The following is a 14984-nucleotide window of genomic DNA, read 5'->3' as shown; positions in this document are numbered from 1 at the left end:
GGCAGAGAGAGAGAGAGAGAAGGAGGGAGAGAGAGGATCCCAAGCAGTCTTCATGCTGTCAGCACAGAGCCCGACTTGGGGCTCGATCTCACCAACTGTGAGATCATGAGTCAAAATCAAGAGTCAAACGCTTAACCGACTGCACCACCCAGGAGCTCCTAAAGCTGGGGTTTTTGTACTTGACTTCCTGCCACAGTATGCCCTCTGGTCCTGCCTGGGTCTGATCTGACCAGCTCTGTTCCAGCTGCCTCGTTTTCCCAGGGCCCTTGGCTTGGAGTAATAAAACTCCTATAACTTCTTCTTTCAGAGCAAAGGGCATAGCTCACCCATGAGTGATTGGTGGTTTCACTTTACATGTTCACACTGCTTGGAAGTACACATAATCATATAAAATTATTTTTATTAAAATAGAAAAGCTTTCCAGTATATTGCATCGAAGACATTTATATAGAAAAAGCAATTGCAACAAACACGCTACATCAGCACTGAGATATTCTGAAAGCTTTAAGTGCCCACTTTTAAACAATATTTTGGTATAATGAGCATAGCCCTATATATTTCAAAGGGTACATATAACACTGAAAAAAATACTTCATGTAAAATCTAAGTTTAGGTGCATACAAACAAGAAGTATTACACTGAATAGCTTATTTCAAACTGTGAAACACATTCAAAGTATTCAATTTCTCAGACAACATGCAGACATTTTAATACTTAGATTGACATTTTTAAATATTTAAACCACAATTCTTTATAATTCTATATCAAAAAAAGAAAGTCAGACAGAACACTTATCCACACTGTGCATATCACAAAAAGCAATGTGTCTTCATGAACGGAAAGTACTGGGTTAACACACATGATTGTCACTTTACAAATATGGCTATTCACCTTCTTCATAATAAAATAAAAATATCACGTATTATTTACACGAACTACTAATTATTTCACTTTTTGGCAAGTATATAAGTAGCAGCAATCGGTTTAAAGATTGATGTTTAAAAACTCTAAGTTTAACTTGGATGAATACCAAAGAATATACATCTGGTTAATATAAAAATGCATAATGCAATATGCTTTGATGTGATATAACTTCTCCCTTTCACAAAAGTCACACGCACGTTAGTAACCACTGAGCCTATTGCTTACAACGTGTCACGTGAATGCCATTTCCATAGCTTGCTCTGCTTAACACAATAGATGGGTTCCTGAAGTAAATTTCTGTAAATTAAATTTGCCTGATGATGTATATGATAATTCCAAAGATGCTTTCTCTTTGTTTCATACTCTAATAGTCTCTTCACTGCGACCCCTAGCTTCTAGACAGAGCAGGTAATTATCTGTAAACAAGCACACATACCCTAGGGGCACCTTAATACTTAAAGGACCTCTGAAATGAAGTTTCCAGACACGAAGCTTATAGTAAAGTGAGTTACCTTTCTAAAAAGTGATCACGTCACTTATCAGTGATATTAAATTTGTTCGAGAGTGGGGGGGACCCATCTAAGGAGCAAACTGTAAGGCAGGAATCCACCAAAAGAAGACATCCTCTTCTCATTAGTATTTGGAAGGACATATTTTAACATTTGTAAGAACAAAACAAAAACCCTAATATTGGCAGATTAAAAAAAATACTGTGTGGTGAATAGAGGTGACAAGTGCTTTTACTTGGCCACTATTCAACTAGAAACCAGCAGTCCTGCATGTCCCTCACAATGTAGAAAAACTCGAGGGAGGAACATTTTGCACTTTTCACGGGCAGTCAGTTACGTGTCCAGACCATGTGCAAGGCAGGGCCCAGGCTGAGGAGGAGGAGGAAGGGGGGACAGGGGGCTCTGGCCTCGATGCCAGCTGATGGCACACTGTTCGAGACCTGTACCTGGGAAATGATGAGGGCAGAGAGAGGGACGTGGGATGCCAGAGTGGGGCTGTCGGAGTTGATGAGGGATTCGATCTTCTCTGCTTCTTTATTGCAGGCCTCAATCTGGGAGAGGATAATCAGATTTTTAAAAATCTAAAACCACAGAACCTAGGGAAAGGTCAAGTCAGACAAAATCCAAATATATCCCAACATAGAGAATATGTTTTCTCTGTCCTTCTTTTCTTGGCCAAAGTCACATTTTCATATAGTCTTACTTTATTACACAAATAGTAACAGCGTCAATGGAAATTAGCAGAAATGATCCATAATGTCACTGCCCTTACTTTTCCCACAATCCTGTTCACCACTTATCCACATTTAGATACCATCTTTACATGGTTAGACACCGTCATAGGGAAGGGACGTTCAATGCTTCCTTACCCAGCCTGGAGGAAAGCAATCAGGCTTTACTAAACTTCCTGACTGTGGCAGTTTACAAACTGCTTGTATTCACCCCCTTCACTTGAGCTCCCACTGTTCTGATGCCAACACTTGGCCCCAGTGGGTGAGGCTCACCTCTAGAGTCTGAGGAAGAAAAACGGGGCCCATTAGACTAGTCCTGGTGGGCTCCTCCTCCCCAGTAGGAGCACAGCCCTGAGGAGACAGGTGTCTACTCTGGCTGTGTCACTGCATGACCTGTGTCAGCCCCTTCCCTCCCTGGGCCTCGGCTGCCTGCTCTGTGTGTAAGCAGACGCCTTCCATGTCTGCACACTCTGGGCCATGGCCTCTCGGCCTCTCCGCTCTCCCACTCCTTCACGTTCAGCCGTCGAACGTGTGCTCAGCCTCAGCCACCGGGAAAACGCTCACTGGTACGGTTCTGTCCTTCAGAGGCTGCCTTGCTTTTCTCCTTCCTGCCCTGCCTAACTTTCCAAATGCCTCCATTCCCTACCCCACAAAGTCCTCCAAATGTGAAAGTGACAAGGAGGCTGCACAAAGCATGCTGAACACACCTGCAAAGCTTTCGGATAATGATCAACAGGAATGATCAGGATCACAATTTCTGATTCAATGCTGAAGTATCCAAATACGTCACACTGTGGGACAGACACATGCATGCGGATTTTCTGAAGTATTTCCAGAACCGTTATTGGCTTTTTGTTTGTTACCTGCAAAGAGAAAAAATTTCTATTACCTGAATAAAAGAGGAATTCCTTATTGCTGCCTAGGTTACCTTGCTACCTTGCCTACTGGAACCCCTAAGTGTGGGGCCTCAACTCAGTAGGGGCCCTGCTGGCTGAATTCTAAATCTCCAGGGTCCATTCCAAAGGGCTTCTGTCTGACTGCTCAGCTTTGTAGCTAAGATAAACACTCTCACCAGAAGCCCCCCCCGACCCCCTTTTAAGCGACTGTTCTGAATTAGAGGTCACAGGAAAATGATTAAAGTCTTCCTGTAAAAACACAAGTGTTAGAATCTAAGTGGGGATTAACTTCCAGGGAGTGGCAGGTGGGAGCCCTGTGTCCACAAAAGTGGATCAGCAGCAATGGTGCAGGAAAGGGAAAAGGGCAAAACCACCACGGGAAGGTGGCACACTCCGGAAGCACCCTCAGGAGGAATGGGGACTGAGCAGGCAGGTGGCCTTCAAACCACCGGGCCTCTGCCAGTCTCTGGCTGCTTGGTTCTGCCTCCAGCCCTAACTCTGCATACGGTGCAAGCAAGGGAAGGCTCTTCTAAGGAAGGCTCAGGCCAACTGTGATGTGTAGAGCAAGGTCACCAAACAGCCAGGGTGCAGAGGAAAGGAGCACGGGATCGGGTGCCAGACAGCCTAGTTCTACTGGTGATGAGCTGCACAGCCCTGGGCAAGTTGCTTTTCCGTGAATCACTTTCTTTTTCTATAAATGGGACGACACATTCTCCTCTATGGCATTACTGAGAGGCTTATCAATACGGTTTCAACAGTATCTGGCACAGAAAGCAATTTACCTTAGCAATAGTATCCAGTTTTTCTTTGTCAAATAAAACTCTTAACATTCCAGCACATAATGGGCAACAAGCACCTGTATAACGAAAACCATTTTACGTGTGTTCAGAATTAGAAAATGAGAATTCAAAGGAGTTGGTGAAATTACCCACCCTTCATTTTGTGCTAGGAGAGTTGTAGCTGTCCTTCCTGGTGACTGTACGTTTAGATATGTTCCCTGACCAACCCGGTCTTACTATCTATACATTTACCCGAATTCCTTCCTCCACCCTGCTTTCATCCCTTACCGCTTCTCGGGGTGAGGCAGTTATGGTACAAGACAGCAGAGAGAGCTGGCCCTTCAAGAGATGTGGGGCCTGGACCCTGCTCTGCCTCAAAACTCAGTGTGATCCTGGGGAAGGGCTCTCCTGGGCCTTTGATTTCCTGTCTACAAAACAAGGGAGCAGGTGTTTTAGGGATTCCATGAGTTTTTGATTCAAATTTAATTTTAAAAATTATTTGAAGCAGTTAAAAATTATAACAAGATATCAGAACATGGTTTCCAAGAGGGAAGAGGCTTTGTTTTGCTCACAGCTATGTCCCAGTGCCTAGTCTCTGGCACACAGTGGAAGCTCAAGAAATATTTGATGAATCCAAGGATGGAGGAATGAACTTATTAGACTCCAGGTTAACCTGTTCCATGCAGACATGGGATAAAGTCTTTCCTGCTACCTCTGTTTAAGTGGAAAGTATGACACTGGAAGGTAAGTAGTTTAAGAAAACTGTTACCACTTGTAATGGTCTGTATGAAACAGACTTTCTCGATTATATGCAACTAAAACAATTAAATTAAGATGTCAAGGCCAATCTAAGACCACAATCTTATATTTCTCCCAATTTCAAATGTTTGTGTTCATTGAAACTACTTCAATTATTCATTCATTCATTATTTATTCTATATTCATTAACTACTAATTCTTTATTAACTTTATGAGTAAATTTATGCATTTGAATACATAATCATAATTTTAGTAATTAAATATTGCCTTTCTATTTATATATTGGTGTTTGGTAGAATTTTGCCTGAAAAAGTTTGCCATATTGCTTTATTTATTTATAAAAGTTTATTTATTAAAAAAATTTTTAATGCTTATCTATTTTTAAGAGAGAAAGAGAGACAGAGTGTGAGCGGGAGAGGGACAGAGAGAGAGGGAGACACAGAATCTGTAGCAGGCTCCAGGCTCTGAGCTGTCAGCACAGAGCCCAACATGGGGCTTGAACTCACAGACCATGAGATCATAACCTGAGCCAAAATTGGAGGCTTAAGTGAATGAGCCACCCAGATGCCCCAAGTTTATTTACTTTTTATTTAAGTAATCTCTGAGATCAAGAGTCACATGTTCTGACTGAGCCAGCCAGGCACTCCTACCATGTTGTTTTCAATCCAATGGACAAGACGATATCTAAGGTAATCTACAGCTTTTTATTAAGGTGGACTCAGAGTGATGCATCTATTCAGCATCAGGTAGAGCCAAGACTTTTTGAAAACTTTAAATAAATGAGTCAACTCTCTTCTGAGTGACTCACTCTCTAGAGGTGCTAAGTAAGCCTTCCCAATCCCACCGCTGCCCCACCCCAAGCACTGCCAGCATACCGGGTGGGATGATGGGTTTGCACTCAGTTGCGGAGAGTGAAGGACACTTCACAGCAGCACACTCAGCGACAGAACTGTACTCTGAGAGGACCCCGACGGCCTGGCAGGGCCCATAGTAATCAACAGCCACACGGTCCGAGTAGGCAGCACACACGCTACTATAGGTCTCGCCATTGTGCCCGCAGACGGGCTCTGTGGCTCTGCAGAAGGGCTGACGACAAACAAAGCGCATTTAGCCTAGAAACCTGTATGGTGCATTTTTCCTAACCAAGAGCACAGAATAGGAAGGGGAAGAGACACAGGTATAAATTCCTGGACCCTCTTAATTAAGCTCCTAAAGTTGGCTAAACTTTGGGTTGGGGGAGGGGTCAATAGGGCTGTCCCAAGATCAACTGAAATGATTACTTTTCTCAGCCTCTCTGGGACTTGGGTGCTCATTCCACGTGACCTGATATAAGATGCCGCCCCCCTCCATTCCAGATTTCTGTGATTCCAGAAGTGCCTGTTTGAAGAAAACAAGATCAATCTTCATGCACATTCAGAAGCCTTATCATTTCCTGCCGGGTATGGGATAAGTAGAGGGAAGAGTGGAGAGATCAGTGGGGCAGAGACCCAGGATCCATCAGGTAGGTTAGGAATAAGTACGACAAAACCTGTAGCCAGGAAGAGGGAACAAGTAGGAAAAGAAGACTGGGAATTCAGAATAGAAGGCATCAGTGCACTTGGAACACAAGCTCTGAGGGAAAACGGGCCTAGGGGGACAAGGCAAAGGCATTTTCCTGCCAGCGAAGACCAGGAAATGAGAAGCAAGAGAAGCAACCCTGTCGTGAGGTGCTAGCTGGCTGTGGGTGGGGGATGTGGTGCATGTGGGAAGCTTCAGTGGAGTTGTCCTTGGGGTGTTTTTTTTTTTACATGAACCCTACAAGGCTGAAAGATAAACTGATGTAAAAAGACATTAAGTTCTTCAAGAAATTTTCACTCACTCTTCAGTAGTGCGAGTGGGACTCTGGCGGAAAGAGTGGGAAAGGACTCTATTCTTGGAGGTCTTAACTCACAAACTTCCGGGCCATCCTCTAATGAGGGCCCGCGGAACTGTGGGAAGTGACAGTGGTGCTACCGCTCCCCAGGGGTGTGTGACGTCACATTCTTTTCCTAATGGCGGTGGCTGGAAGCCGCTCTATCCTTGCCTGGGCACTAGATGCACAAAGGTCGGTACACTAGCAAGGGAGACGCCAGAGTTAGCAGAAACAACCCAATTTGGGATGGTTCATCTTAATTCTCTGGATTTGACAGGATTCATAGAAGACCCCCAAGTGATCTTACTGCTGCTTCACTGTAAAAGATCATAAACCAGTTTTAAGCTCAGTGTACTTGGGTTTGTCAGCCAAACAACTGTACCTGGCACGGGCCTTTGTATAAGAGGCTTTGCCCCCTCTGGTACAAGGCGCAGAGACTGCTGTGCTCCATGTGGTGTGTGTCACAAACAGGATCGCGAACCTGGTCACAGGTAAGCTGTCTCGGCAAACACTCGTGTTGGCTACATCCAAATTTATCAAACGTTGTCAGGCAGACCTGTGGTTTGGGTATGCATCTGAAAAACACAAGTGCGGCACCGTGGGCCAAGGCTGGTAGGGGAGATGGTGAGGCCAGTACGGCACTGACAAGGCACAAGAGGGTGGGGAAAAAGCAAGAGAGGAATCAGAAACAGCCCCTGCCCCCAAGAGCATATGTAGAGCGGGAGGGTCAAGCAGGCATATGAAGTAAGCTAGTAAATGACACACAAAATGCTCGTGGGAATGAGTCATTCTGATTCAGGAGCCAAGAGAAAGCACGGGGAGGAGGGGGTGTCCTGGCCGCCACATGGAGGATAAGGAGGGTCACACAGGCGTGCCAGGCCAAGGGGGCCATATAAGCAAAGGTGTGGTGCTAGAGACTACAGTGCTGGGGGACAGGGGAGGTGACTCTGAGGGCAAGAGTCAAGGTCGCAAGGGTTGAAGTGTCACGACAGGAGGCCATCAGGTGGGTTGGCATCCGATGCTAGAGGCCTTTTAGTCAATAATAAATGAAGCATTTTCTGGGGTTTAATCTTCAGCTCGCTAATACACAGGAGTCTGTCTTAAGAGAAGGCTTCACAGTGTGTATTGAAAAAGTCAGGCTTCTGTGCTTACAGGCTGAGGACCTGCCGCTCACTGGTTGCAGATCACAGACAGATTGCTACCCCACGAAGCTGGGTTTTCCTGGTAACATCAGGACCCTGCTTCATTCTCAATTCCTGAACTTCTTCAGAGGGGTTGGGGATGGTGGCTCTTCTTTAGACTTTTCTGCTATTTCGTTTCTACACAGGTCATTTATAACTTTCTATAAGAAGGCCTATTAAAATGTTCACCTTTCACTGGGTATTTGAAATAACAGGATATACAAATGTTAGTCTGCAAAATAAAAGGAGAAGGGTATAGCAGCTAGCATCATTTTATTTCCAAGGAAATTGCCTCTGCTCTTTTCGACGAGAAGCCTACTGCTCTGAAATGACCACCACCATCATCACTACTACCGCCTGTGGTCACCTTTTCCGATGGGATTTAAAGTTGGAACGCACAGCGTGATATGGCTCTTTGGAAATTTAAGACATTTGAAAAGAAATAATGGAAAAGCATATTTAGAACTTCATTATCTATTAACATGGAAGGGATGAGAACCAAGACTATCAGGAGACATTTGGTAGTTTTGGAAGGAAGGATTTTGAGTACTGAAAAATAGGATCAGCGGAAAAGCTGAAAATCCAGGGGCTAAATTACACATGACCAGGGCAGGTACTTTGTCTTGCTTAGTGTTGTGCCCTAGTGTTTAGAAAGATGCCTGGTACATCAGTAGACATTTGATGAATGAATACAACTTTGTATTCTTTATTTATTTATTTTTTTTATTTTTTTTTTCAACGTTTATTTATTTTTGGGACAGAGAGAGACAGAGCATGAACGGGGGAGGGGCAGAGAGAGAGGGAGACACAGAATCGGAAACAGGCTCCAGGCTCTGAGCCATCAGCCCAGAGCCCGACGCGGGGCTCGAACTCACGGACCGCAAGATCGTGACCTGGCTGAAGTCGGACGCTCAACCGACTGCGCCACCCAGGCGCCCCCAACTTTGTATTCTTTAACAATTATTTTTTGAATAGATAATTCGAGCCCATGGTGAAACTGAAAAGATACAAAATTGTACTCAGTGAAAAAATTAGTCTGCCTCCTACTCTTACATCCCAGCCACCTGAACCCTTCCCCAGAGACAAATGATATTATCAATTTCTTGTTTATTAATTGCAGAGATCCTTTAGGTAAGTAGAAGCATTTATATATGCTGATTCAAGAGTATCTGCATTTAAAATTTTGATAGGCTTGGTCAAATTGCCCTCCACAGAGGATGTACCAACCCTCCCTTCAACCCCCTTCTTGTATGGGAATGCCTGTTTCCTTATACTATGTTATCAAACTTTTTATCTTTGCCAATCTGATAGATGGAAAATGGTGCATAATTGTACCTTTAATTTACATTTCCCTTAATATGAGAAAGGTTAAGCATCATGGTAGATTGATTGGATGCTCATCAAATTCATTTAATTTTCTTCTTGGGCACACATCTAGATTATATTTCCCAGTCTCCCTGGCAGTAATTGTGGCCAAGTGATTGAGTTCTAGACAGTGGAACGTGTCTGGAAGTAGACATGAATGTTCCTTCTAATCCTGGTCTAGAAAAGCTTCTCAAGAGCAACCTTGACCATTTTCCTTCTCTTAATTGCTGGCCAGATAGAGAAGATATGGAGGAGGACTATGAGTCTGCAGGAGCTGGGCATCACTAGATGGAAGGAACTTAAATTTCTGAATCACTATGTGGAAAGCCACCTGCTGAACATCCAAATGGATTGTATTTGAATTTCTACTATGTTAAAGTACTGATATTTTTGGGTTTGTATACACTAGCTAGAATTACTCCAATAAAAGCCTCTTTTCAAGTGTTTAATAACTATTTGTATTTTTCTGTTTATATCCTTGGTCCATTTTTCTATTAGGTTTTTGATTTTTGCCCATTTTTACATTAGGTTGTTGTTCTTTTACATGATGATTTGTAGGAACTCTTTATATTATAAGGAAATCAGCCCTTTCTCTGTGATATTCTGTGGGTTCAGCTTATCACATTGGAGTCACCAATTGTGGGTTTGGCTTTTGGCTTTGTCCAGCAAAGCTGAGGACGGCAGAAAGGATTATTCAAGACTCCACCAGTCAAGAGAGGTGAGAGGGAGGCTAAGGGAAGTCTCCCCCAGCTGCTCTCAAGTTCCTGTATTTATTAGGCATACATTATAGGGAAAACATTGCACAATGTGTCAGTGGCTACGTGCCAGTAAGAAAGTATAGAAAGCATGCAAAAAAGCAAAACAAGGCATTCCCAAGACTACAAAAGAGCAGATGGAAAAAAAAAGCAGAGTGGAAAACAAGATAAGATATTCAATAGATAACATGGTCTAAGGAATTCATGAGAATAGGCAGGGCCCAATCCCTATATACACATTAACTGGATACTGGTCCACTGTTTTCAGCAGGGCCAGAAAGCATGTATTGTGTTCCCTATAATCTCCTTAACCAGGACACAGCTATTTGATTTCCCACAATATTCCTTCCAATTTGTAATTTGTTACTATGCAGAAAATTTTCATTTTCATGTAGCTGCATTTTTCAATCTATTCTTTTTACATTGGTTTTGTATTATACCCAGCAAGACCTTTCCATTTTGAGATTTTGTTTCATTATAAAAGCAAAACAGCCCTATTCAAAGGGGTTAACAAATAGAGGAAAATGAACAAACACCAAAACAACCCTCAAGTCACCTCCCAATACAACTATCTTATCCTATCAGCTTATTTCTTATTCCTTACGCCCAGTACCCTGTCTTCTTTCCATAGGAACTTTTTGGGCTTAGTTTTCATGGTATAAACTTTGCCAGATGGGTGACCAATTCTCTTTGCCATTTCTTTTAACCTATGTGAGAATTTCCCCCTCCCTCTATACTGCATCAGGGTTTTTAGGATGGAGAAGAAATTGCTTATTCTCCATAAAATCCTTCACAAGGAAAATGTGTGTTCTGTTCTGGTCTCCGAGGCAGCCAGTGAAAACTCTTTTTCTAGAGGCTTAAACCTCAGAGAGTCAGCAGGACCCTTGCTCTATGGCCACCACATACAGAAATCCATCATTAAGGCTAGGTCAACTATACTCTGAGCTCATGAGGAACCTGCAGAGAAAGGAGCCCCTACAAAAATAACTTCACACAATACTGAAGTTGCATTTCCAGAGATTTCTCATGTCCAATCCCTAAAATGGAGGTAGATAAGTGGGAGGAAATTTCCATTACTATCAGGCACAAACAGCTAATAATAAAAATACATTCATTTCTCTCGTCTTGTCTGCTACCATTCCGTGCCTCGCACTTTCCATTTTAGTCTTACAGAACTGCTATAGCTCCCAGGAGATACCACGCTATTTCCTCATTTCTAGCAGCCAAGATCTTTGCTCCTGTTGTTCTCTCTGCCTTCACCAACACCACCTTTCTTCCACTGTCAACCCTGCTGTCAATTTCCCCATCTTATGTATGTATGTATGTATGTATGTATGTATGTATGTATGTATATATGTATGTATGTATTTTTAAATTTACATTCAAGTTAGTTAGCATAGAGTGCAATAATGATTTCAGGAGTAGAATCCAGTGATTCATCCCCTACATATAACATCCAGTGCTCATCCCAAGTGTCTTTCTTAATACCCCTTGCCCATTTAGCACATCTCCCCACCCATAACCCCTTCAACAACCCTCAGTTTGTTCTCCATATTTAAGAGTCTCTTAGGTTTTGTCCCCCTCCCTGTTTTCATACTATTTTTGATTCTCTTCCCTTAGATTCATCTGTTTTGTATCTTAAATTCCACATATGAATGAAATCATATGATATTTGTCTTTCTCTGATTGACTAATTTTGCTTAGCATAATACCCTCCAGTTTCATCCATTGTTGCAAATGGCAAGATTTCATTCTTTTTGAGGCTGAGTAATACTCCGTTGTATGTACATACCACATCTTTTTTTTTAATGTTTTTTTTTTAATTTATTTTTGAGAGAGAGAGAGACAGAGACAGAGTACAAGTGGGGGAGGGGCAGAGAGCGAGGGAGACACAGAATCTGAGGCAGGCTCCAGGCTCCGAGCAGTTAGCACAGAGCCTGATGTTGGGCTCGAACTCGCAAACCATGAAATCATTACCTGAGCTGAAGTCGGACGCTCAACCGAGTCACCCAGGTGCCCCACATACCACATATTTTTTATCCATTCATCTGTCGAGGAACATTTGGGCTCTTTCCATACTTTGGCTATTGTTGATAGAGCTGCTATAAACACTGGGGTACACATGCCCCTTTAAAACAGCATACCTGTATCCTTTGGATAAATACCTAGTAGTGCAATTGCTGGATCGTAGGGTCGTTCTATTTGTAACTTCTTGAGGAACCTCCATACTGTTTTCCAGGGTGGCTGTACCAGTTTGCATTCCCACCCACAGTACAAAAGGGTTCCTCTTTCTCTGCATCCTCACCAACATCTGTTGCCTGAGTTGTTAATTTTAGCCATTCTGACTGGTGTGAGGTGGTATCTCATTGTGGTTTTGATTTGTATCTCCCTGATAATGAGTGATGTTGAGCATTTTTTCATGTGTCTGTTAGTCATCTGGATGTCTTCTTTGGAAAAGTGTCTATTCATGTCTTTTGCCCATTTTGTCACTGGATTATTTGTTTTTTGGCTGTTGAGTTTGGTAAGTTCTTTATAGATTTTGGATATTTACCCCTTTATCTGATATGTCATTTGCAAATATCTTCTCCCATTCCATCAGTTGCCTCTTAGTTTTGCTGATTATTTCCTTTGCCTTGCAGAAGCTTTTTATCTTGATGAGGCTCCAATAACTCACTTTTGCTTTTGTTTCCCTTGCCTCTGGAGACATGTTGAGTAAGAAGTTGCTGCAGCTGAGGTCAAAGAGGTTTTTGCCTGCTTTCTCCTTGAGGATTTTGATGGATTCGTGTCTTACATGTAGGTCTTTCATCCATTTTGAGTTTATTTTTGTGTATGGTGTAAGAAAGTGGTCCAGGTTCATTCTTCTGCATGTCGCTGTCCAGTTTTCCCAACACCATTTGCTGAAGAGACTGTCTTTATTCCATTGGATATTCTTTCCTGCTTTGTCAAAGATTAGATGGCCATGTTTGTGGGTCCATTTCTCAGTTCTCTATTCTGTTTCATTGATCTGAGTGTCTGTTTTTGTGCCAGTATCATACTGTTTTGATGATTACAGCTTTGTAATACATATTGAAGTCTGGAATTGTGATGTCTCCAGCTTTGGTTTTCTTTTTCAGGATTGCTTAGGCTATTCGGGGTATTTTCTGTTTCCATACAAATTTTAGGATTGTTTGTTCTAGCTCTGTGAAGATTGCTGGTGTTATTTTGATAGGGATTGCATTGAATATGTAGATTGCTTTGTGTAGTATTGACATTTTAACAATATTTGTTCTAATCCATGAGCATGGAATATTTTTCCATTTTTTTGTGTGTCTTCTTTAATTTCTTTCATAAGCTTTCTATAGTTTTCAGTGTTTAGATTTTTCACCCCTTTGGTTAGTTTTATTCCTAGGCTTTTTTTGGTTTTTGGTGCAATTATAAATGGGATCGATTCTTTGATTTCTCTCTGCTGCTTCATTATTGGTGAATAGAAATGCAACTGATTTCTGTGCATTGATTTTATATCCTGCAACTTTGCTGAATTCATGGATCAGTTCTCGCAGTTTTTTGGTGGAATCATTTGGGTTTTCCATATAGAGTATCATGTCATCTGTGCCGATTTGGATGTGTTTTATTTCTTTGTGTTGTCTGATTGCTGAGGCTAAGACTTCCAATACTATACTGAATAACAGTGGTAGAGTGGACATCCCTGTCATGTTTCTGACCTTAGGGGAAAAGGTCTCAGTTTTTCCCCATTGAGGATGATATTAGTTGTGGGTCTTTCATAGATGGTTTTTATGATCTTGAGGTATGATCCTTCTATCCCTACTTTCTTGAGGGCTTTTATTAAGAAAAGATGCTGTATTTTGTCAAATGCTTTCTCTGCACCTATTGAGAGGATCATGTGGTTCTTGTCCTTCCTTTTATTGATGTGATGTATCACATTGATTGTTTTTGCACTGACTGCCCTGCATCCCAGGTATAAATCCCACTCGGTCATGGTGAATAATTTCTTTAATGTATTGTTGGATCCAGTTGGCTAGTATCTTGAGAATTTTTGCATCCATGTTCATCATGGAAATTGGTCTATAGTTATCCTTTTTAGTGGGATATTTGTCTGGTTTTGGAATCAAGGTAATGCTGGCCTCATAGAATGAGTTTGGAAGTTTTCCTTCCATTTTTTTTTTTTTTTTTTTTGGAACAGCTTAAAAAGAATAGGTGTTAACTCTTCTTTAAATGTTTGGTAGAATTCCCCTGGAAAGACTTTCGGCCCTGGACTCTTGTTTTTGGGGAGGTTTTATCAATTATTAATTCAATTTCTTTACTGGCTATGGGTCTGTTCAAATTTTCTATTCCTTCCTGTTTAAGTTTTCGTAGTTTATATGTTTCTAGAAATTTGTCCGTTTCTTCCAGATTGCCCAATTTATTGGCATATAATTGCTCATAATATTCTCTCATTATTGTTTGTATTTCTGCAGTGTTGGTTGTGATCTCTCCTCTTTCATTCTTGATTTTATTTATTTGGGTCCTTTCCTTTTTCTTTTTGATCAAACTGGCTAGGGGTTTATCAATTTTGTTAATTTTTTTAAAGAAACAACTCCCGGTTTCATTGATCTGTTCTACTGTTTTTTTATTATGACGGCATTGATTTCTGCTCTAATCTTTATGCTTCTGCTGGTTTTGGGATTTATTTGCTGTTCTTTTCCCAGCTCTTTAAGGTGTAAGGTTAGGTTGTGTATCTGAGACCTTTCTTCCTTCTTTAGGAAGGCCTGGGTTGCTATATACTTCCCTCTTATGACCATCTTTGTTGCATCCCAGAGGTTTTGAGCTGTGGTGTTATCATTTTCACTGGCTTCCATGTACTTCTTAACTTCCTCTTCGACTTCTTGGTTACCCATTCATTCTTTAGTAGGATGTTCTTTAATTTCCAAGTGTTCATTGTCTTTCCAAATTTTTTCTTGGGGTTGATTTAGAGTTTCATAGCATTGTGGTCTGAAAATATGCACAGTATGATCTCGATCTTTTTATACTTGTTGAGGGCTGATTTGCATCCTAGTATGTGATCTACTTGGGAGAATGTTCTATGTTCACTCTAGAAGAATATGTATTCTGTTGCTCTAGGATGAAATGTTCTGAATATATCTGTTAAGTCCATCTGGTCCAGTGTGTCATTCAAAGCCATTGTTTCCTTGTTGACTTTCTGTTTAGATGATCTGTC

General features: G+C 41.7%; 1 protein-coding gene across 3 annotated transcripts in view; it reads right to left on the bottom strand.

Moving 5' to 3' along the window:
* Nucleotides 1-383: 383 nt before the first annotated feature.
* The window catches only part of RECK (reversion inducing cysteine rich protein with kazal motifs), a 79773-nt gene continuing 65172 nt past the window's right edge, over nt 384-14984 (bottom strand). For all 3 annotated transcript variants that reach the window (XM_045467734.1, XM_045467733.1, XM_045467735.1), the window contains 5 exons: nt 6872-7064; nt 5474-5684; nt 3843-3916; nt 2872-3027; nt 384-1984 (listed from right to left, as the gene is read on the bottom strand). In XM_045467734.1, the coding sequence (XP_045323690.1) occupies nt 1763-1984; nt 2872-3027; nt 3843-3916; nt 5474-5684; nt 6872-7064 (856 nt within the window). In that variant the 3' untranslated portion in view covers nt 384-1762. The remainder of the gene's footprint in view (nt 1985-2871; nt 3028-3842; nt 3917-5473; nt 5685-6871; nt 7065-14984) is intronic.

Source organism: Leopardus geoffroyi, chromosome D4, assembly GCF_018350155.1.
Source record: "Leopardus geoffroyi isolate Oge1 chromosome D4, O.geoffroyi_Oge1_pat1.0, whole genome shotgun sequence".
NCBI classification, from domain to species: domain Eukaryota; kingdom Metazoa; phylum Chordata; class Mammalia; order Carnivora; family Felidae; genus Leopardus; species Leopardus geoffroyi.
This window is presented reverse-complemented; position numbering and strand designations above follow the sequence as displayed.